Source organism: Lagenorhynchus albirostris, chromosome 18 (assembly GCF_949774975.1).
Source record: "Lagenorhynchus albirostris chromosome 18, mLagAlb1.1, whole genome shotgun sequence".
Taxonomy (NCBI): Eukaryota; Metazoa; Chordata; class Mammalia; order Artiodactyla; family Delphinidae; genus Lagenorhynchus; species Lagenorhynchus albirostris.
In genome coordinates, this window is record NC_083112.1 from 4151314 (window position 1) to 4172181 (window position 20868).

General features: G+C 42.4%; 1 protein-coding gene across 13 annotated transcripts; it reads right to left on the reverse strand.

The window, feature by feature from the left end:
• Positions 1-6077: 6077 nt before the first annotated feature.
• Positions 6078-18957, reverse strand: RNF6 (ring finger protein 6). Of its 13 annotated transcripts, XM_060129062.1 has the most exons (7): positions 18710-18957; positions 17944-18017; positions 16154-16364; positions 15160-15255; positions 11558-11676; positions 7807-7924; positions 6078-6637 (listed from the first exon to the last, which is right to left on the reverse strand). In XM_060129062.1, the coding sequence occupies exons 3-7, from the start codon at positions 16344-16346 to the stop codon at positions 6633-6635; spliced, it is 531 nt and encodes a 176-aa protein (XP_059985045.1). In that variant the 5' UTR covers positions 16347-16364; positions 17944-18017; positions 18710-18957; the 3' UTR covers positions 6078-6632. The 13 variants fall into 13 exon arrangements, with proteins under 13 accessions (XP_059985045.1, XP_059985048.1, XP_059985044.1 ...); XM_060129065.1 differs by lacking the exon at positions 7807-7924; XM_060129061.1 differs by lacking the exon at positions 6078-6637 and having other exon boundaries at positions 6644-7924.
• Positions 18958-20868: the final 1911 nt, after the last annotated feature.

Below are 20868 nucleotides of genomic sequence, written 5' to 3' on the forward strand. Positions count from 1 at the left end.
TTTGCATTTCTCTAATAATTAGTGATGTTGAGCATCTTTTCATGTGCCTCTTGGCCATCCGTATGTCTTCTTTGGTGAAATGTCTATTTAGGTCTTCTCCCAATTTTATTTTATTTTATTTATTTATTTATTTTTTGCGGTACGTGGGCCTCTCACTGCTGTGGCCTCTCACATTGCGGAGCAGAGGCTCTGGACGCGCAGGCTCAGCGGCCATGGCTCACGGGCCCAGCCGCTCTGCGGCACATGGGATCTTCCCGGACCGAACCCGTGTTCCCTGCATCGGCAGGCGGACTCTCAACCACTGCGCCACCAGGGAAGCCCTGTTTGTATATTTTGGAGATGAATCCTTTGTCTGTTGTTTCATTTGAAAATATTTTCTCCCATTCTGAGCATTGTCTTTTTGTCTTGTTTATGGTTCCTTTGCTGTGCAAAAGCTTTGAAGTTTAATTAGGTCCCATTTGTTTATTTTTGTGTTTATTTCCATTACTCTAGGAGGTGGGTCAAAAAAGATCTTGCTGTGGTTTATGTCAAAGAGTGATTTTCCTGTTTTCCTCTAAGAGTTTTATAATGTCTGGTCTTACATTTAGGTCTTTATTCCATCTGGAGTTTATTTTTATGTATGGTGTTAGGTAGTGTTCTAATTTCATTCTTTTACATGTAGCTGTCCAGTTTTCCCAGCACCACTTATTGAAGAGGCTGTCTTTTCTCCATTGTATGCTCTTTCCTCCTTTGTCTTAAATTAGGTGACCATATGTGCATGGGTTTATCTCTGGGCGTTCTATCCTGTACCATTGATCTATATTTCTGTTTTTGTGACAGTACCATACTGTCTTGACTACTGTAGCTTTGTGATATAATTTGAAGTCAGGGAGCCTGATTCCTCCAACTCTGTTTTTCTTTCTCAAGATTGCTTTGGCTATTTGGGGTCTTTTGTGTTTCCATACGAATTGTAAAATTTTTTGTTCTAATTCTGTTAAGAATGCCATTGGTAGTTTGATAGGGATTGCACTGAATCTGTAGATTACTTTGGGTAGTATAGTCGTTTTCACCATATTGATTCTTCCAATCTAAGAACATGGTGTATTTCTCCATCTGTTTATGTCATCTTTGATTTCTCTCATCAGTGTTTTATAGCTTTCTGAGTACAAGTCTTTAGCCTCCTAAGGCAGGTTTATTCCTAGGTATTTTATGCTTTTTGTTGCAATGGTAAGTGGGAGTGTTTCCTTAATTTCTCTTTCTGATTTTTCGTTGGTGGTGTATAGGAATGCCAGAGATTCCTGTGCATTAATTTTGTATCCTGCAACCTTACCAAATTCATTGATTAGTTCTAGTAGTTTTCATGTGGCATCTTTAGCATTTTCTATGTATAGTATCATGTCATCTGCAAACAGTGATAGTTTTACTTCTTCTTTTCCAATTTGTATTCCTTTTATTTCTTTTTCTTCTCTGATTGCTGTGGCTAGGACTTCCAAAACTATGTTGAATAAGAGTGGCGAGAGTAGACATCCTTGTCTTTTTCCTGATCTTAGTGGAAATGCTTTCAGTTTTTCACCATTGAGTATGATGTTTGCTGTAGGTTTGTCATATATGGCCTATATTATGTTGAGGTAGTTTCCCTCTATGCCCATTTTCTGGAAAGTTTTTATCATAAATGGGTGTTGATTTTGTCAAAAGCTTTTTCTGCATCAATTGAGATGATCATATGGTTTTGATTCCTTAATTTGTTAATGTGGTGTATCCCATTGATTGATTTGCATATATTGAAGAATCCTTGCATCCCTGGGATAAATCCCCTTTGGTCATGGTGTATGACCCTTTTAATGTGTTGTTGGATTCTGTTTGCTAGTATTTTGTTCAGGATTTTTGCTTCTATGTTCATCAGGGATATTGGTCAATGCTTTTCTTTTTTTGTGATATCTTTTTCTGGTTTTGGTATCAGGGTGATGGTGGTTTCGTAGAATGAATTTGGGAGTGTTCCTCCCTCTGCAATGTTTTGGAAGAGTTTGAGAAGGATCGGTGTTAGCTCTTCTCTAAATGTTTGATAGAATTCGCCTGTGAAGCCGTCTGGTCCTGGACCTTTGTTTGTTGCAAGATTTTTAATTACGGTTTCAATTTCATTACTTGTGATAGGTCTGCTTATATTTTCTAATTCTTCCTGGTTCAGTCTTGGAAAATTGTACCTTTCCAAAAATTTGTCCATTTCTTCGTGGTTGTCCATTTTACTGGCATATAAGTGTTTGTAGTAGTCTCTTATAATCCTTTGTATTTCTGTGGTGTCAGTTGTGATTTCTCGTTTTTCATTTCTAAGTTTATTGATTCGTGTTCTCTCCCTTTTTATTCTTGATGAGTCTGGCTAAGTGTTTATCAATTTTGTTTATCTTCTCAGAGAACCAGCTTTTAGTTTTATTGATCTTTGCTATTGTTTTCTGTGTTTCTATTTCATTTATTTCTGCTTTGATCTTTATGATTTCTTTCCTTTTACTGACTTTGGGTTTTCTTTGTTCTTCTTTCTCTAGTTGATCTCAGTGTAGGGTTAGATTGTTCATTTGAGATTTTTCTTGACCTAAATAGACATTTCTCTGAGTAATGTAAATTTTTGTGGGCTGGCCTGGAACAGAAGCCTTCTCCTCTTGCCTCAAAGTACAAACGTGTGGTATTATTTCCATGGTAAATGTATTCTGAATTTCCAAAAGAAAATCTTACCAACAACTTTTAATGTACTGATACAAGCTATTTGTAAGCCAGCATCTACCTACATACCCAAACTTTTATCCATTACTTATTAAATACATAGAGTGACCTGTTGTGTACCTGGCCTCATGCTAGGGACTGAGGATGACTTGAAGAAGCTCACGGTTCTCAGGGGAAGACAGAGTGTAGCCGAAGCTCCTAAATGGGGGATGACATGATTCTTGGCGCATTTACCTTGGCCCCTTCCTCCATAAAAAATATCAAAATTATATTCTACTGCTGTGTTGGTATAATGATAAATGTGATACAGGTTACATCATAGTTACATATACATATATATTTTGATGATTTTAAAAGAAACTAAAACATTTCCATGGGCCCCTAAGAAGTACTGCGGGTCCCAGACCTCGCGTCTGCTGTGCCCTGGAGACAGGACAAGAGGAGCATTTGCAGAAGCGATGCTGGAGGTGAGAGTCGAAGGATAAACAGGAGTTAACCAGAAAGGCCGTCACAGGAAGAGAGAACAGCACGGTCACAAACTTGGAAGTGCGAAGGGCAAGGTGAGGACCCCAAGAGGCACCCTAAATGGTAGAAAATGAAGTTGCGAAAGGTAGGCAGAGGCCAAAAATATAAAGATCTTATATGTTATTGTGAGAACAGTGAGGACGTAAGGGAGACAGCTGGGGACGTGGACATGGGACGCACCCAAATGAGCCTGCGGAAGGACTGCCCTGAGAGACTGCAGGGGGGTTGCCGCCACTTACGGGGTGACGTGGGACACGAGCACGGCCCTCATTGACCTGACACAATGGGAAGGAGACGATGAGGATTCCAAAGGACGCAGGCTGCTCAACTGGATGTGAGGAAAGAGGCAGGAATCCGGGTTCTTATTTATCCCCTTCTCAGCCCTTTCTTTAGTGCTTGACTCCCCATCAAACATACACCAACTCAAGGCAAGCAACCAACCAGCTATGGGAACAGCCACCGTCGGAGGGATTTTTCCTGATCACTCTCCCATTCATCGGATTGGACTAATTCCTCCTGGTTTTTGACCGTCTCTCCAATCCCTCCTGTTCTGACACCCTATTTAAACCCAGTTCTCCACCTCTTATCAGGCTTATCAGTGTATTGATCACAATTTTGTACTTGAACTTTGACTCTGCACTCACAGCCAAGAGGCGGAGGTTCATTCTGACCCCTTGGAACCATCCTCAGCAAGCCAGTGCCACCTGACCTCCCCACAGGGGAAGGGGATCAGACGTTCCTGCCTTCATTGAACTGGTGAATGGCAGAGGCATTGAGCTCAGAAAAAGAAAGTGAGTAACACTCTGGGTGAAGATTATTTCAGTTCTGAATATACTGACCCTCAGGTTCCAAAGGGCCAGCCTAGCAGACGTTAACCAAGGCTGTCAAAATGCGGTCCTGGAGTACAGGAGAACGTTCTGAGCTAGAGATGGAGATGTGATGCAGGAGTGTGCAGAGAAGAATTCACGTAGAAGCCTCAGACGTCCTCGGAAAGCCCTGTGTGCAAGGTTGGCCCTTGGCTAGCATCCAGGAACTTGACTTGGGGGTGTCCCCACTGTTCCCTGACAGGCGTGTCTCGATGGGCCTGAACTATCTGTGCAAATCATCTGGTTTACGCTGAACACCTGCTTCCCTTCCAGGAGCTTGGAATTTTAGTACGTGCCAGGCAGAGGATGCCTACACGCCCAGCCCTCAATAAATCTCGGCCACTGAGTCAGTGATGAGCTTCCGTGGGAGACAACATTTCTCCCACATTGTCACATTCGATGCTGGAGGAACTAAGTACGTCTGTGTGACTCCACGGGGACAGGAGTCTTGGAAGCTGGCCTGGCTTCCTCCAGACTTTGTCCCATGTGCCTTTTCCCTTTGCTGACTGTGCTTTGCCTTCTTCCCCTGTAATATATCTGAGCTGTAAGCACGACCGTATGCTGAGTCCTGAGTCCTAGCCAACCACTAACCTGCAAGTGGTCTCAGGAAACTCCAGCACAGGGAGTTGTCAGGAACACCAGGTAATTCAGTGCTGGGAATTAGAATGGAATTGATCCCCTCGCAGTCTACATGGTTGCAGTGGACCGGCCACATGACCTGACCCCAGCTGGTCAGAGTGCAATGGTCCCTTTGCCTCATCCTGCAGATAAAAATGAAGATGGTGCCCTCCGACTGTAAAGCACACTGGTCTGAAATGCAGCAAAGGGTCAAGGGAAGATTAACGAAAGGCTCCCGGCTATGCCAGAAACAATACCTTATTTAACTAAGATTTAGAGCCATAGAAGGATACTCCTAACAAAATTCGAAAAACAAACAAACAAAAACCTAAGGTGTTACGGCCATGGCTATTCCCCCAAGCAAATCAAGCATAAGACAAGATTTCTGGCATTGGATGCAAGACCCCAAATGAAGTTGTTAAGGACCTAATTAAAGTTTTAAGGAAGCTGCACTGTCACAAAAGCCTCAGCCCGTTCCACAGTTATGACTGTTCAATATTGCCGCAGTTCCCGAACCAAGCACGCATATCAAACGTGCTCACCAGCACCCCTCAAACCCTCCCGCCCCTGCCTTCACTGGTGCCGCCACCAGCGCCAACAGGGAACTCCTCCCTCGGGGCCTCTCTGAAGGGGCCCCGACTCAGGACCTGAACCAGCCGTATTGGCTGACCAAACACGTCCAGCTAAGTGAGGCAGCAAAGAGATGCCATGAGACCGTTTCTGTCCTTCATCCTACTAAGCTTGCTCAGCAAGGCCTGGTGTATATTCTGCACCAGCAATCGATGTGCTCAGGGACACGTCCTTCCCCCTTTCTAGTTTGATCTTGATTCCACTTCACTCTAGCAGGTAGATACAAGCTACACGGATCATTTATCCCATAAGCTGGATGGTGAGGAGTTGAAATTAAACCTGATCAAATCCAAGCTAATGAACTAGAGAAAGCCCGCGCGCAGCAACGAAGACCCAACGCAGCCAACAATAAATAAATACATTTTTAAAAAAGCGCTTATTATCAAATCCAAGCTAACGGAAGAACGGACACCATCCAGAGAACCTGAACTCAAAATTGTGTCACTTCACACTACAGAAGCTATACGTGACCTTGGACCGTCTCCCACCGGGAAGAATGTGAACATGTCTGAAGCTGCACAGAAGACAGTTGGATTATAGTCAAGTAGGAACATTTTGTGATTAAATATGTAATTGTCTTCAAATGAGACATTAATAGAGGAAAAATACGTCTGAAAGTGTTGAGTTTCCAGAAGAAGTGTGACTGTTGTTTTTTTAAAAATGAAAAAAGAGAAAGAAAACTATAGGGGCCAACTCAAGAGTCTTCAGAGATGTAATGCTCAAAATAAAACAACAAACATACTTGCTGTAAGTATTTATGGATCCCCAGTTATCACAAGGGCAGATACATCAGGGCCTAATACACTCAGTCACTGAAAAGCACCCCCAACCTGTCTGACGACATCAAGGAAACGAGCACCACTGCCACTCAGTCATGTCCTCTGGAACATGGAACATTTGGCCCTCTTGATGAGAGATGGCTCTGGCTTCCTGGGAAATCTGTGCATCTGTGTTGAGAGATATCCCAGGTCTCTGATTGCCAGAGTCATACAAGGTTGAGGGAGAGACCCTACAGGAGTCGGCTGCCACTGCAAAGGTAACAACCACCCACTTCACATGGGCTCCTATTTCTACACCATTTCTTCCTCCTCTGGCCAGAGGTTATTCAAATGGAGACATGTAGGAAGATGAGAAGTTCACTGTAAGTTCTTGTCTGGGAGAAATATTCACGGAAAGGCCTCAGACAGCTTATTAACTCTGACCTTAACACAGCATCTTCAGATGCCTCATTCATCTCTTTGCTGGATTCATCCTCATAGTATAGATTCTGTTTGATATCTTTCAGGAGTGGTCCTTCTCTTTTCATTCTTAGGAAAGAAAAGGTGTATTTGCACATGGAAACAAACACATGATATAACAAAGTTACAAAATTAGACAAGTATCTTTGGGAAGGAGTTAGGCTGAAAACTTCCCAAAGCATTTCAGCTTCTCCAGGATGCAGGGTAGTGGAAAGAGCACAGGCTTTGGAGGCAAATGGTCCTGTGACTGACTCTCTAACTCTGCCTCCTACCATGTTAAGTGGCAATAATATTTCAAGGAGAGCATGGGAGATTTAAACTAGGAATTCATGTTAAAGACTGAAAGAAACACAACCTAAGAGTGAAAGATAATCAAGTCGTAACAATGCTAGTCGAAATTATAGAACTCTGAGATACAAGAAAAAGAGGGTAATAGGATGTAATACGTAGGAAGGCAGCTAGGAAGCTGACAGTTTAGAAACAGAAGTTCACAAGACAGCCACACTATATAGAACAAGCTCTAAGGACATGTCATGGAAAAGAGTCAAATGAAGAATTTTTTTTTATAAATTTATTTTATTTTTGGCTGCGTTGGGTCTCCGTTACTGCACGCGGGCTTTCTCTAGCTGTGGAGAGCGGGGGCTACTCTTCGTTGCGGTGCGCGGGCTTCTCATTGCAGTGGCTTCTCTTGCTGCAGAGCACGGGCTCTAGGCGCGTGGGCTTCAGTACTTGTGGCACATGGGCTCAGTGGCTGTGGCTCGCGGGCTCTAGAGCGCAGGCTCAGTAGTTGTGGCGCACGGGCTTAGTTGCTCCGTGGCATGTGGGATCTTCCTGGACCAGGGCTCTGCAATGGCAGGCAGATTCTTAACCACTGCGCCACCAGGGAAGCCCCCAAATGAAGAATTTAAATGATTTGTTCCTTTCTTTATTGGAAGCACAAAGGGTACAATCCTTGCTGAGTAGATGCTATAAATAGACAATGAGCCTTTGTGTTTGTCATCAGCCTTGTTTACTGGGAGATGAATGAAAATATTAAAGAAAACACTTCTTTGTTCCCAACTAGGGTACCAATCTACCAAATTCATTAGGCTTTCCTGCTGCTTTCAGGGACGTTTCCATACAGTGCACAATCCAATTCTGCTTCCAGTGCCTACGTGGGAATCCCTTCACGTGCTGGTCCTCCCATGTCTTGCAAACGACTGAGGATCAACGTGCTTTTTTCTCTTCTTTATCCTTACTTTGTTCATTTCCCCTTTTGTTTTCCTCTTGATTTCCCGAACTGCTCAAACCAGGGGAGGTAGAACTTCCTGAGGAAGGTTCCATATGAGCAGTAACTGCTGGATTTAGTCTCTTGTCCTATTGGGGACAAATGGTGCCACGAAAGTGAGTGTGATAGATACATGAATACGGCTCCATTTCAGGTCAATGTCTACACTGGCCGAGCTTGTAACTTGTCCGCCCTCCTCCACTCAGAGATTCTCCACCTGTGAACACATGACTCTCCCACCTCCTCACAGTGAACTAGAAACCAAATAATGTCTTTTTTTTTCAACATTTTTATGCCCTTTTCTTTCTTTCCAGTTTCACTTCCATCAACCTAGGTTAGATAATAACTGATGATGATGATAATTGATAGTAAAAATTGATCATAATATTTCCTTTATTGGTTTCTCGCTTCCCATCTCTCTCCACTCCACCGCATTCTGCACACTGCACCGTACCAATCTTCCTGAAACATGAAAAGTGATCTTACCCTTCGTCAGTACGATTTATGAAGAGCCATCTAGACTCTGTAAAGCAAAAATCCCGTAAGTCTGGTATCTAAAGCCTTCAAATCAAACTCCCCAGTCCTATGTCCCATATGTGACCTACAGAAACCGTTTACTCCAAACAAAGTCACCACCTTTACTAAAACCTCTCACTCCACGGGCTAAATGCACCCCCTAACAAGTCCTGTGCATGCATCTTACTGAACGAACTACATATAATCACTAATTGGAAACAAAAACTAAACCTTGAGATATACCTAAATTTCACAGAATCGGCCTTGAGGTATTTGTTCTTGCGATTTTGTCCAAGTGGTATCACCATAGCGAACTATGTCATTTATTCATAAACAAACATCAAAGTCAGAACAATAACTCATTGTATTGCTCGATTTCCAATTTTCTAAGAGCAAGTATGTCTTTCCCATGAAGACAGGGACTTTGTCCTCTACTGAATCCTCTACACCAGTAACACTGCCTGGCATCGAGTTAGTGCGAAACAACTACTTCTTTCAGTGAATAAACCACGGTGGACCAATAGAGAAGAACAGTTGACACATTTTAATATTTATTGGTAGAAACAGATCTTCAATGCATACTTTGTGTTTTAAAGTCTACATTCTCTTAACTTTTTTTGCTGTTGTTGTTATTGTTTCATTTGGAGTTTTTTGGTCTCCAATTGAACTTAACATATTATCTATGCATTTGATTCTTTATAGACCTTTGTTTTTAGATTTTAAACTAAATTTGAAAACCATGCATATTGTATATCTTACTTAATGTAATCCAAAAAATTGTTTGCACTTTCAAAAAGGTCACAAAAAGGTAGAACTCAAGTTAAATAACCTGTATGTTCTAAAATGTCCACGTTCCATTTCTGAAAAAAGAAATACTTGTTCAGTGTTATATATTGCTTGCTGTCTAATAAGTCAGATTGTCAGAGACGCTTCATAAATTATGTCTATTTTTAAATATCTTAATCTACTTCCTCCCAGAGATGATCCTGTAAGTATTAAACATTGTGCCATACGCAGTAATAGCCCAACAGTTTAAAATAAGAACCAAACTGGTAGTTTTTAGACTGAATACGTTAACCTTAAAATTATATACCTATATATACACATGTGATATGCTGCATATTAAATTTAATATTTCAAGTAACTTTAATGCATTTAGCAAACATTCAGCCAAATATTCTTTCATGAAAAGATACTGTCCTTAGAATAAAAAGTTAAAGAAAGGCTTATTTAGACACCAATGTCTGGACATGGTACGAAGCCTGAAAGTCCAAGCAAAATCTGCTGGACTTCTCAGAAAAAGAATATTGATTTGTAACCTACTGAGTTGTGCAGATACAAAAGTGCTTAGCATGACAAAATTACCAAAATAAAAACATTTTAAAAGTTATTTGGTTCTAGCAATATTAACTATTCTGTACTTTAGGATAATTTAACATTTGCATTTTAAATTTTCTATAAATTTTCTCTTTTTAACAAGTTAAAAAAGCACACAAAAAAATAGTTCAAACTATAATCATCTGTTATTTTTCATCCTGGTTAGCTCATCACAAATAATTCAACAAAAGAACGCCTGAATACTCAGCTCTACTAAGATGCAACATTTGACTGGATCCAGCATGTCACCCGTTGTTTGCTGTACTGGACCCTAAGACAGGCTGCCGACAGATAGGACACGTGCAATTCTCTGAGAGCCACCGGTCGATACAGTGGATGTGAAATTCATGCATGCAAGGTAACTGCCTGAGCTTGTTTCCAGTTACGTAGTCACTGATGCAAACGCTACAGATTTTCCCTCGTTCACTATCGATACTGCTGTGCTCATAGCTCCGGGTGGAAAGATTGTCCATCTGCTCTTTGGTTAAACCGCGCATGCGGTCACCGTCCTCCCCGTCGTCAAGCAAGAAGTGAGCGAGGCGAAGGATAGGGAGGGTGCCGGTTCCCACCCAGTTACTTGAATTTTGCGGCTGCCTGCCGCCTCTGCTGGGGGCGCGAGGCGGGGTGTCCGGGCTGTCTTCTCGGGCCCACCTGCCTTGGGGGGACCCTCCCCTGTGCTGGCTGACGGCCTCACCGAGGAGACTCACTTCTGAGTGTGTCTCTGGCCGACGCTGACCACTTCTCTGCGCCTCTGACTCCGATTCGGCCTCCATTAGAGAACCCAGTTCTCCAAATCCAGTCATGATCTGCCTTAAAACTGATCGAAGAGCCACTGATGATGGTTCAGCGAGCTCATTCTCAGAAATCCTACGAAGAGGAACAGTTATGGTACTAACGTAGGTTCGCATACCTGAGCGCTCTAAACGAGAGATGGTGCGCCGAAAGCCCCCACTACTGCTTTCGATAGTGACTGTGTTTGCTGCCAGCCCCACCCTGGATCGAGTTCTATTTGCAATACTGTCCCAGTCTCTGCTTTCTCCAGGACGAACCCTTCTCACTTGAAGGTCCAGTGTGATTGTTGGGTGTCGTCGTGCAGCAGTGGAGGACCTGCTGGACTCTTCTTCTTCTACTGTGATTCTTGACACAAGTCTTGAGTTAGAGAATGGAGTATAGGCGGTACCTCTGCCTTCTCGGCCTTGCTCTAGAAAGACACGAGTTATACCTCTCCTCCTAACAGACCGCCTACTAGTTTGCTGAAAAGGTCTACTTTCCCTTTGTGAACTGTGATAAACAGTGCCACTTTGCCTCTGAATCGGTGACCGGCTTCGGCTATTGAAAGTAGACCGTAATCTTATTGGCTCTAATCTTTGGTTTGTATTCCTCACTGTGACATTAGTTCTAGCCCCATTTTCCCAAACATGGGCTGCTCCAAATCGCTGCCCCTCCCTTTGCCTGAGTTCACTACCACCTGATGGATTAGCGCGTGCAGCACCAGTTCTAGGGGTGCCAACTGCCCCCCCAATCCCATTTCTTAATCTACCCAATGCTGACAAAGATCCTTCTACTGAACTCCGCCCCCTCAATCCAAGCCTAGTTCTCGGAACGCTGGCACTACTACCACTGAGAGCCCCTGCGGCTTGGCTCCTGGTTCGCCTGGCCACAGGGCTACTTGATCTCTGTGGCCCATCTGTGGTGTGATCTTGGCTAACATCTGAAAGTGGAACGCCCACATAATCTTCGCCGTCCATTTCAAATCCTCTATTCTCGTGATTTATGTGGATTTCCAGACAAAATTGGAACTCTCCACTGTGTGGGTTTGTTCGACTCACAGCTCTCCAAGTCTGGTTCCCATTCTGTCCACTTCGAGTTGCGTTTCCCGTGCGACGAAAGGTGTTGAGCCATTCCAGCAGAGACTCTTCATTTGAACTTTCTCGAGGGACCCCTGAGTCTGGAAAGCAAACCAAATCAACTTAACATCAATTCCTAAAATCTATCTTTAGATCTTTATTGAAAGCTTGTAAGATAAACTACGTTTTTATTAAATTAAAAATATAATTCAGAACATCTGTGCATTTTAATGAATGAAAGACGGCCAAAAAGCTGAACTTTCTAAAAGAAAGGTGTATACTATAAGCATACTATAATACACACTGTATCAAAATTATACAATTTTAAATACTATTTGTGCAAAGTTGTGAAGAAATCCTCACTCTTGCTTTCTATATGCCTGTTATTGGCAAAATATTAAGGCAAATGAAAAATATATCCAGTATCAAAACTGTACATTTAAATTGCTTTATTGGGACTTCCCTGGTGGCACAGTGGATAAGACTCCACGCTCCCAACGCAGGGGGCCTGGGTTTGATCCCTGGTCAGGGAACTAGATCCCACATGCATGCTGCAACTAAGAGTTCGCATGCCACAACTATGGAGCCCACCTACCACAACTAAGACCCGCTGCAACTAAATAAAAACTTTAAAAATTGCTTTATTCATATGGCAGTATCAATAAAATACAGTGGCAAAACTTATGTATAATTTATCTTGAATTTTTAGAATTCTTTGGTAAAGGTAACTCAATCTTTTTTGCAATTAGGTATTTTGGAAACCTTCAGAATTTTATCCTATTTCTCAGAAACTGCCCAAAATGTGTAAGTCAAGAAATATGGCATCATGAGTAAAATGTTAGAACCACATCATATCTTCATGTGAGGATAGGAGACTTCAGGCATGTTACTTAAGTTCTCTGGCTAAATCCTTATCTGTAAACTTGATAATAATAGTATAGATGTCAAAGGATTATCATGAGGATAAAATAAGACACTGTATATAAAATGATTAGTATAATATCTGGCACATTGGAAGCACTCAATAAATGTTAGCCATTATATATAATACAATAAAATACATTTTCTGTTCATTTAGAACATGAGCTGCATGAAGACAATGAGTTTTGCCTTATTTTACTCACTGTTAAATCCCCAACCTCTACAACAGTATTTGGGACAAATCAGACTCTCAATTAATACTGTTGAATGAATCGATTTAGAAATAAATGTGCCCTGGGACTTCCCTGGTGGCGCACTGGTTAAGAATCCACCTGCTAATGCAGGGGACACGGATTTGATCCCTGGTCCAGGAAGATCCCACATGCCGCGAAGCAGTTAAGCCTGTGCACCACAACTACTGAGCCTGCGCTCTAGAGCCCGCGAGCCACAACTACTGAGCCCATGTGCCACAACTACTGAAGCCCGTGCGCCTAGAGCCCGTGCTCCGCAACAAGAGAAGCCACCGCAATGAGAAGCCTGCGCACCGCAATGAGAAGCCCGCGCACCGCAACAAAGAGCAGCCTCCGCTCACTGCAACCAGAGAAAGCCCACACACAGCAACGAAGACCCAAAAACGCAGCCAAAAATAAAATAAAATTAAAAATATATACACATTTAAAGAAAGAAAGAAAGAAAGAAATGTGCCCCTAATAAACTTCTTTGAGTATGATAGTGCTACTGTGGGAAGCTTTAAGTTTTCCATTTTAACCAGTGGATTATATAAAGTACAAAACTCAGTGAAAAGCATTCTAATGCACGTTAACTACACAGACTTTACCAAGTTCGCTCTTCTCAAAAACAGTTGTTAAATGAGTCTGCTTTGATTTTGTTTCATTACTGCAATCTCTCATAAAAAACGTTTTTAAATATTAAAGTTAAACCTGTCAGTCAGCTGCTGGCATTACTAAGAACAGCAACCGCAGCCACATTCTAAAGGTATAAGCTACTGCACACGTGACGAGTACATTCTCCATTAAAACATATTCAAAGGACCAGTATTACCAGCTATACCAATATAGTACAATTTGCATATCTAAACACAAAGAAGAAAAAGGGTTAACATCCACTTTCCATTTTAATTTGCAAAAAGATATAAGTAAAGGGCAGGTAAACATGAAGTCATTCCAGATGCCACTTCTTCCTTTAATTACTAGAATATAGTGATGGCAGTGTGTGAAAGAGGTCACTCATGTCTCACAAAATCCGTCACCCCATTCTTCCACTGGAAATGCACTGCAGTGTCCTGTGAACAACCTGGCATCTGGGTGTGGCCACGGGACTAAGTTCTCATCAATGGAACGCGAGTAGAAGTGAGAGAGCTCATTTCCGGGCAGGGGCCTGGGCCTTCTCCTGGAACCTGGAACTGCCAGCTGGAACCTAGAAGTGGCTGTGACTTAGCTTGATCATGCAAACCATACCTGGAGCAGCAGTCAGTGCCCAGTGAACCTTTCTGCAACAGTGGAGATGTTCTGTACCTGTGCCGTCCAGTACAGAAGCCACTAGCCACAGGGGACTATTAAACACTTGAGTGTGGCTAATGTGCCTGAGGAACTGAATTTTCAATCTTATTAAATTTAAATAGGCCCATGTGGCCGGTAGCTACCGCACTGGACAGCACAGTTGTAGAAGCACTGTGCTGGCTGCGTGGGTCCCAGAAGGCTTTATGGATTGACGTGTGTCTGCCCTGGACTGAGCACAAAACGGAAGTAAACTTCCATCTCATCCGCCGATGCGTTTGGGGTGTTTAATAGTCTTCACCCTAACCAATACCATGATCCTGATGTAATATGTGAAACCACTACTAACGAACACCTCTGGAGAAGGAAGTAGAACTGGTAAGAGGGACCTTAAAGTTGGCTTTACTTTTAACTCTACACTTCTGTTTAGTTTGAATTTTGTTTTTTTACAAGTGATTTGTTTTTTTGTTTTGTTTTGTTTTTTTTGCGGTCCACGGGCCTCTCACTGTTGTGGCCTCTCCCGTCGCGGAGCACAGGCTCCGGACGCGCAGGCTCAGCGGCCATGGATCACGGGCCCAGCTGCTCCGCGGCATGTGGGATCTTCCCGGACCGGGGCACGAACCCGTGTCCCCTGCATCGGCAGACGGACTCCAAACCACTGCGCCACCAGGGAAGCCCCGATTTGTTTTTTTATAAGAATTTCTTATATTATGACTTAGTGTCTGTTCAGTAAAATGACACAACACAAAACCAATAAAACAAAGCAACAAAAATAGGTTTTCCTGACTCAGTCTTTCTGTATTGTTCTGTATAAATTTTTAGAAGCTAAGTTTAGTTATATAACTTAAAAAAAACAGTAGTGTGTAAAGTCTAAGATTAAAAAGAACTCTGCTGGTAATTAATTGTATACTATTTCATACACATGAGCTCCCTGAAGGCAATGGGTGTGTAAGACATCTTTATATGCAACCCCTGTCCTGTATTACCTAACTATACTGCTCAGCATATAATATGTAAATACTACCTGAATGATTATCACATTTAATCTGGAAAACACTAAAAACAAACATTGTACAAGGTCCTGTAAGTTCATTTCTGCAATTACTCCAATCAAACCTGTTCCTTATGGAAAGGAATCTACAATACCTCTGGTGTTTGTCCCATTTCTCAAGTCAGGCTGAGATGCTAGCTGTTCCTTGACTCCATCTAAACGTTGCTGTAATTCTTCTGATGTTATTTCTCCTAAAACAATGGAAAAGTGCCCACTAAAGTTAAAATCTTTAAATTACTAAGTTTTATGAAAACTCATGAAGGGTAAGACTAATCTTTAGCAATCTGTAGAAGACATTCTATTGTTTTCATGTTCTATAAATTGAAGACAACAAAAAACGTTTATTCATGCAAATACACATCATTTTCGTTGTTTCATTTATTAATGTTTTATTTAAATTAAAATAAGATTTAATTTGAATCATTAATGAAGTGCTCCTAGTTGATATACTTAGAACCTATAAGCTATAATTCTGTGGATTTTCGTCAGAGTTAAAAAGAAATTAAGGAGGGAGTACTTCTAGAGAAAATTTCAAATCTTTATTTACTTGAATTCTACCTAGTTCATTATATGGGTAATGAATGCCCTTCATTATATATGTATACAGAATGCAAATATGCAACACACAAATATGTACAAGCATACAGTTTCGATTAGTTCATCTGTGAAATTAATTTGTAAAAAATTAATGGAGCACATTGAACTTTTTGGGAGTCATTAATTCAGCTAAATAAATAAATAAATGATAAGACCTCAAATGAGTTAGAATTAGGTTTTAAATGAATAATATTTTATTTGTACAAATATTACTTAAGAGACATAGGACTTCATAAATATCTGACACTATCATGTATGTTAACCTGTTGGTTTGACACTTGTGTAACAGTGCTATATGTTCAATATTCTTACCTACTTATAAAATACAGAAGTAAGCCAGTGATTTTCTATGTTGTTATGTTACAATGCTCTTAAGGTCACAAAAACAGTACACTATATTTTGAGAGAGGGAAGATGGGGTACAAACCCCTCCTTATTTTGAAACTTCTAATAATGCTGAAAAAGGTATTTCCTCTTTTACCCATCTCTTACCAGGGGTGCCTAAAAGATTATGGTCTCTCATTAGCCGGTAATCTTCGTCATTGAGATCATTAATAAACTGATAATAGGCTTCTTCTCTGTGGAGACGCTCTTGTTGCCACCTTCTCTCGTTTTCATGATGATTCTGGTCTTGAGATGAGGTTTCTTCACCACCACCATCTGGTCTAGATCTAGACCAATTCATGCTGAGATTCCTGGCTTTCTGTTCAAACAGTATATACAAAATTCAAGGTATTAGCCGTGGACTACACATGGCTTCATATTTTAACTTAGTTTTTTCATTTTCATTTTAAAATTCTGTCCGCTACTCAAATACTTCATATGCCAAATCTTGCAGTGAAGAACTTACATATAAAATGAATAGCAGCTCCTAGGTGATAGAACACAATTGGACCTACTTCTTTGCCTAAAGCCATCCTCTAAGTCAGATTGGATTTGGTTTCACCACACATTTCTCATAGCTGAAAATCAAAGTGATTATCTCATTTTCTACGTCTTTGACTCTCCTGTTGGCCCAAAAGCCCCCACTGATGTTCCAAATATCCGGGTATTTCACATTACCATACAAATTCTAAGCTTGCATTATGCACGTTCTTTACTTCATAAGCAAAGGACTATTGGGTATCAAGAGGGTATCATTTACATTTATTTCCAGTAAGGGTATTCTTCCCCAAAAAAGTTCATAAATGTAATATTACCCCCCCTGCACTTTGCTGAGGTAAAAATAACTTAGCTGAACAGACCTGGAGTTGATTTCTCTTACAGCCAACAGGAAACAACACTCTGTGCACAGCTCTGGGGATTGTAAAAGCACGTAAGAGCTTTTGGGTTTCCCCACAGGAAACCTTGTTCCTAAGCCTGGAATGGTTAGTCCCGGAGGTCTCTGAGTGCCAGTGAAACTTCCTGACCTCGCTAGGCAAACACTGCTTTTGGATTATACTGAAATGTCATTCCTGAGAAGTTTACTTTTAAACCATAAGGAAATCAAGGGAGGAAAGTAATTGTTTCATAAATATCTTAGAATTTCTTAAACACATCTATTTACTAAGTCGTTAAAGCTACAGTTCTCAACTGGGAATGCACATCAAACACCCTTGAGGAAATGTTTTAAACTACAGATGCCCAGAGCTCACCCCCAATCCTAGGTCAGAATTTTCCAGGGTAGGGCCCAGGTCTACCTTCGAGAGCTAATCTGGGTGTTCTGTGGCTGAAATAAACCATTCCTTGACAATTTCTGGTATGTCACTAAAGGGTATGTGTAATACAGCACATGACTTAATAAAGGCTGCAGGATCGAATGACTAGGTGACCAGGGAAGCAACTTCGGTAACTAGGACTCAGTGTTTAATAAGCAAACTACTTTAAAAACAGAGTGAAATTAGCCTACAAGTCTAAATTATTGTATGAGTTAGCAACTAACCACTCTCATGCACATTCTGACATTAAATTACAACTTCAAAGGATTTTTTCACAGTGATCCCTATGTCATTTTTTTAAGGAAAGATCTAGTAGCACTATCCAGTCACATGCAAATTAACATTATCAAAAACTACAGATTTCTTTCCATTTTCAGAATAATTAGGACTAGACCATCATTAGCAAAGAGCATATTTGGTAGGTACAGCAGTAATAAGCTTTTTGTATTAAACAGTTTAAATATCTGAAACCTATCATAAAGTCAAGCTACTTTAATATTATTCAAAACTTTAAGAGCTTCTCCTTAAGTGGTAATTTTCTCGTGCAATTAACCACAATTAAATCCACGTGAATACCTTACTTGCCTTTCCACATACTTTTAATATATGCAATGGTATCCATCCTTCCACTGTTTGTGCTTTTTTTGACAGCTGCCCATCTGAAGCGATAAAGAGAGTCGAATTATTCAATAAGTTGCCTCTTTGAAGGCTAGGAACGGCTAGTCGTCTCCCAACTCTACTGTAAAGTTAAAGCAAAATCTCCAGTGGATTCTGTTAGAAACTCACCTAGAAAATGAGATCCCCAAACAATTAGGTCATGGAAATCTCCCGCACGGCCCGTTTCTGCCACAACAGAAACTAGGCCTTTCTTTCCTCCACCGTCACCCCTCTTGGGATGACAACTCCTCTCTCAAGGCCTTCCTTCCCACCCCGCTCCCACTCGGGGTTGCCAGGCTTAGGGGCCTCCAGCTTACTTCTAAACCTTCACTCGCTCGCCACCCCTGCCCTCCGTCCCGATACTGGTTCTCTTCCTGGAAGTTGCGACATAAGCTCGCGCCGGGGTAGGGCCCCCAGTACAATAAACAAACTGGACTCGTGCCCAAACAACCTCTCCCCAACCGGTTCTGGAGTAACGCTTCCCTTAGCGACCTAGATTCCCACAAGGAAGCCAGTGACAGCGGGGCCTCGGAGCCAATCACCGGCCAGGGCAGGGCATCTAGACCGCAGGTAGCCAATCAGGAGAGGCGGGGCCCAGGGAGGGCCTGCGGTCCCCGCGTCTCCCGGAAGCCGCGGAGGGCCCGGAGCTTCCCCCGAGCTCTCTACGCCGGGGACCTGGCCGTCTTCCCGCTACCTGGAGAGAAGCGTGCGGCCCCGGAGGCTGTGACCGGGCGGCGGGCGGAGCTCGCATCCGCGCCTCCGGAGGCCGCTGCGCCCTCTGCTCGTCTGCTGAAGAGGAGCCTGCTGCAGCGGGACGGTCCAGCCGGAGCGGAGGCTCTGGAGGAGGGACGGCAGGCCCCACCCGTCTCTCCCTACGGCCGGGCCGCCCCCTGCGCGACAGGAGACGCTCAGCCGCCGCCGGGCGCTAGCCTGTACGAGTGGAAACTGCGTCCGGTGGAATCCCGGATGCCGCGTGCCGCGTTCCGGGTTTCGGCGCTCGCGCCAGCGCTGATGTCACGTGGACGCCTCTCCAGCCGGAGTGCGGCGGCCCAAGGACGACTTGGGCTGGAGTGCAACCCAGCGATCTGTTCTTGTCCCTTGACTGCCTGGGTACCACGTAGCTCACCACCCAGGCGCTTTCCCTTATTGCCGATCGGAAATTACAAACCCTAATCAATTCTCGAGTGCCTCTACTCGGGTTTCAGTGAAAAAAGGGAATTCCCGCTAGGAATGCACTTTGAACCCACAACCCCTCCCCACAGTCGTGTCTCTGGTTTTATTTCTGAGATGTGACGCTTACCAAACTCGCCTCACCACTAGTTACGCCCTTGACTGAGTCCCTGCCCATCCTGGTATAGGCTCCCCGACTTCCCTACCCTCTAGAAGATTTAATCATTGCACCGTGCTCACCGTGCTGTGATTCTTCATTCGTTCGTTCGTTCATTCATTCATTCGTTCGTTCATTCATTCCTGCCTTAACTTTGGAGGAGCTAATCTATCCCGGCTCTCATGCTTAGCGCCTGGGTAACAAACTTTAGCATCCATGAGCTACCAGTGTAGTACGGGTAGAAGGGACAAGATTTTTTTAAATCGGCATATTGTTATAGATACGAAAATGGAAATATATAAACGATACAGTCTTCAAGGCCCTTCACGATATCTCTGCTGTATACCACTACAGACTGGGTGCTTCTTGGCATTCTGGAACTACTTGAAGTTCAATTAAGCAACCCCCAACCCCACTTTTACCTAATTTCCTTTATCTCCCAGGATTCATTTCATATCTCATGGTCAAGGGATTTTTTTTCTGATACCTCTGAAGTGGCACTCTAACCCCATCGTCCAGCCACGCATAAAACTAGGCCCATGTCCCTAGTACGGTGGCTCTCTTAGCTTCCTCTGTATAATTATTTTAGCACTTACTCATTTAACAAATATTTACTGGGTGCCACTAGGAATTAGGTGCTCATGCTAACAGCAGAAGATAAGACAAACCAGGCCCGTGCCCTCCTTTTGAATGGAAAAAGACAGCCACTGAACGAGTACCTACAATGATTTTCTGTTCAATTATAGTCCTCTTCCATCTAAGAGTCCAAACTCCTTCAGTTCAAACAAATGGATTTATTCATTTTTAGAGTCCCAGAGCTCAGCATGGCACCTGGCACAAAATGCCCCTCAGCCAACTGCAAGGATGAGCAGAGAAACATGCAAACTTGTTACAAACAGGATTAATGCATGTTAGTACAATGACCTCAGGAATTCCGAGTACACGTCTGAGAAAATCACACGTGAGATATCCAAAATTCAAGCAGAAATCATTTTAAATACCTATACGGGTTGTAATGAGTGTAATACGCCATCAAGTGCAAATACTTTAAAACGTTAAACCGAAAAGACATGTATATATCCTAAGAGTCAAAATATACAAAGTCTCATCAAGTGATTTACCTGGTGGCAGGCTGCAGATTTCTGTGGATAGATAGTCAGGTAATGTATGGAACTTTAATCCAATACCTTGCTTCAATTTTGTAGCCCAAGACAAAGTGACTATAAAAGGGTTCTACATATGATAATTGGGACAGAGAGGTGGATCATTCTGGATATCTGTATTTCCAGCTCTCATAACCTGCCAAAATCTTTGGTCTAATTAACCTCGTTTACTGGGATGCTACCTGGCCTTTTTAGTGTGTAGGCGTCTTTTAACTCCAGGACTTTTTACAGTGAAGAATAAAAAGGTATAAAAGAAAACCATAACATTAAAAGGATTTTCTGTATATTTGCTATTTTATGTACTTATAGTGTTTAAGTGATTTTGGCTTCTTAGAATGACAGCCTTAATTAAAATTTAAAATC

Coding starts and splice junctions, on each gene's coding strand:
- RNF6 (XM_060129052.1), bottom strand. CDS start 16,346: ATGAATTGGTCTAGATCTAGACCAGATGGTGGTGGTGAAGAAACCTCA. Junction 15,256..16,153: donor TAATCTTTTAGGCACCCCTG/GTAAGAGATGGG, acceptor CCATTGTTTTAG/GAGAAATAACATCAGAAGAA. Junction 11,677..15,159: donor AAATGGGACAAACACCAGAG/GTATTGTAGATT, acceptor TTTGCTTTCCAG/ACTCAGGGGTCCCTCGAGAA.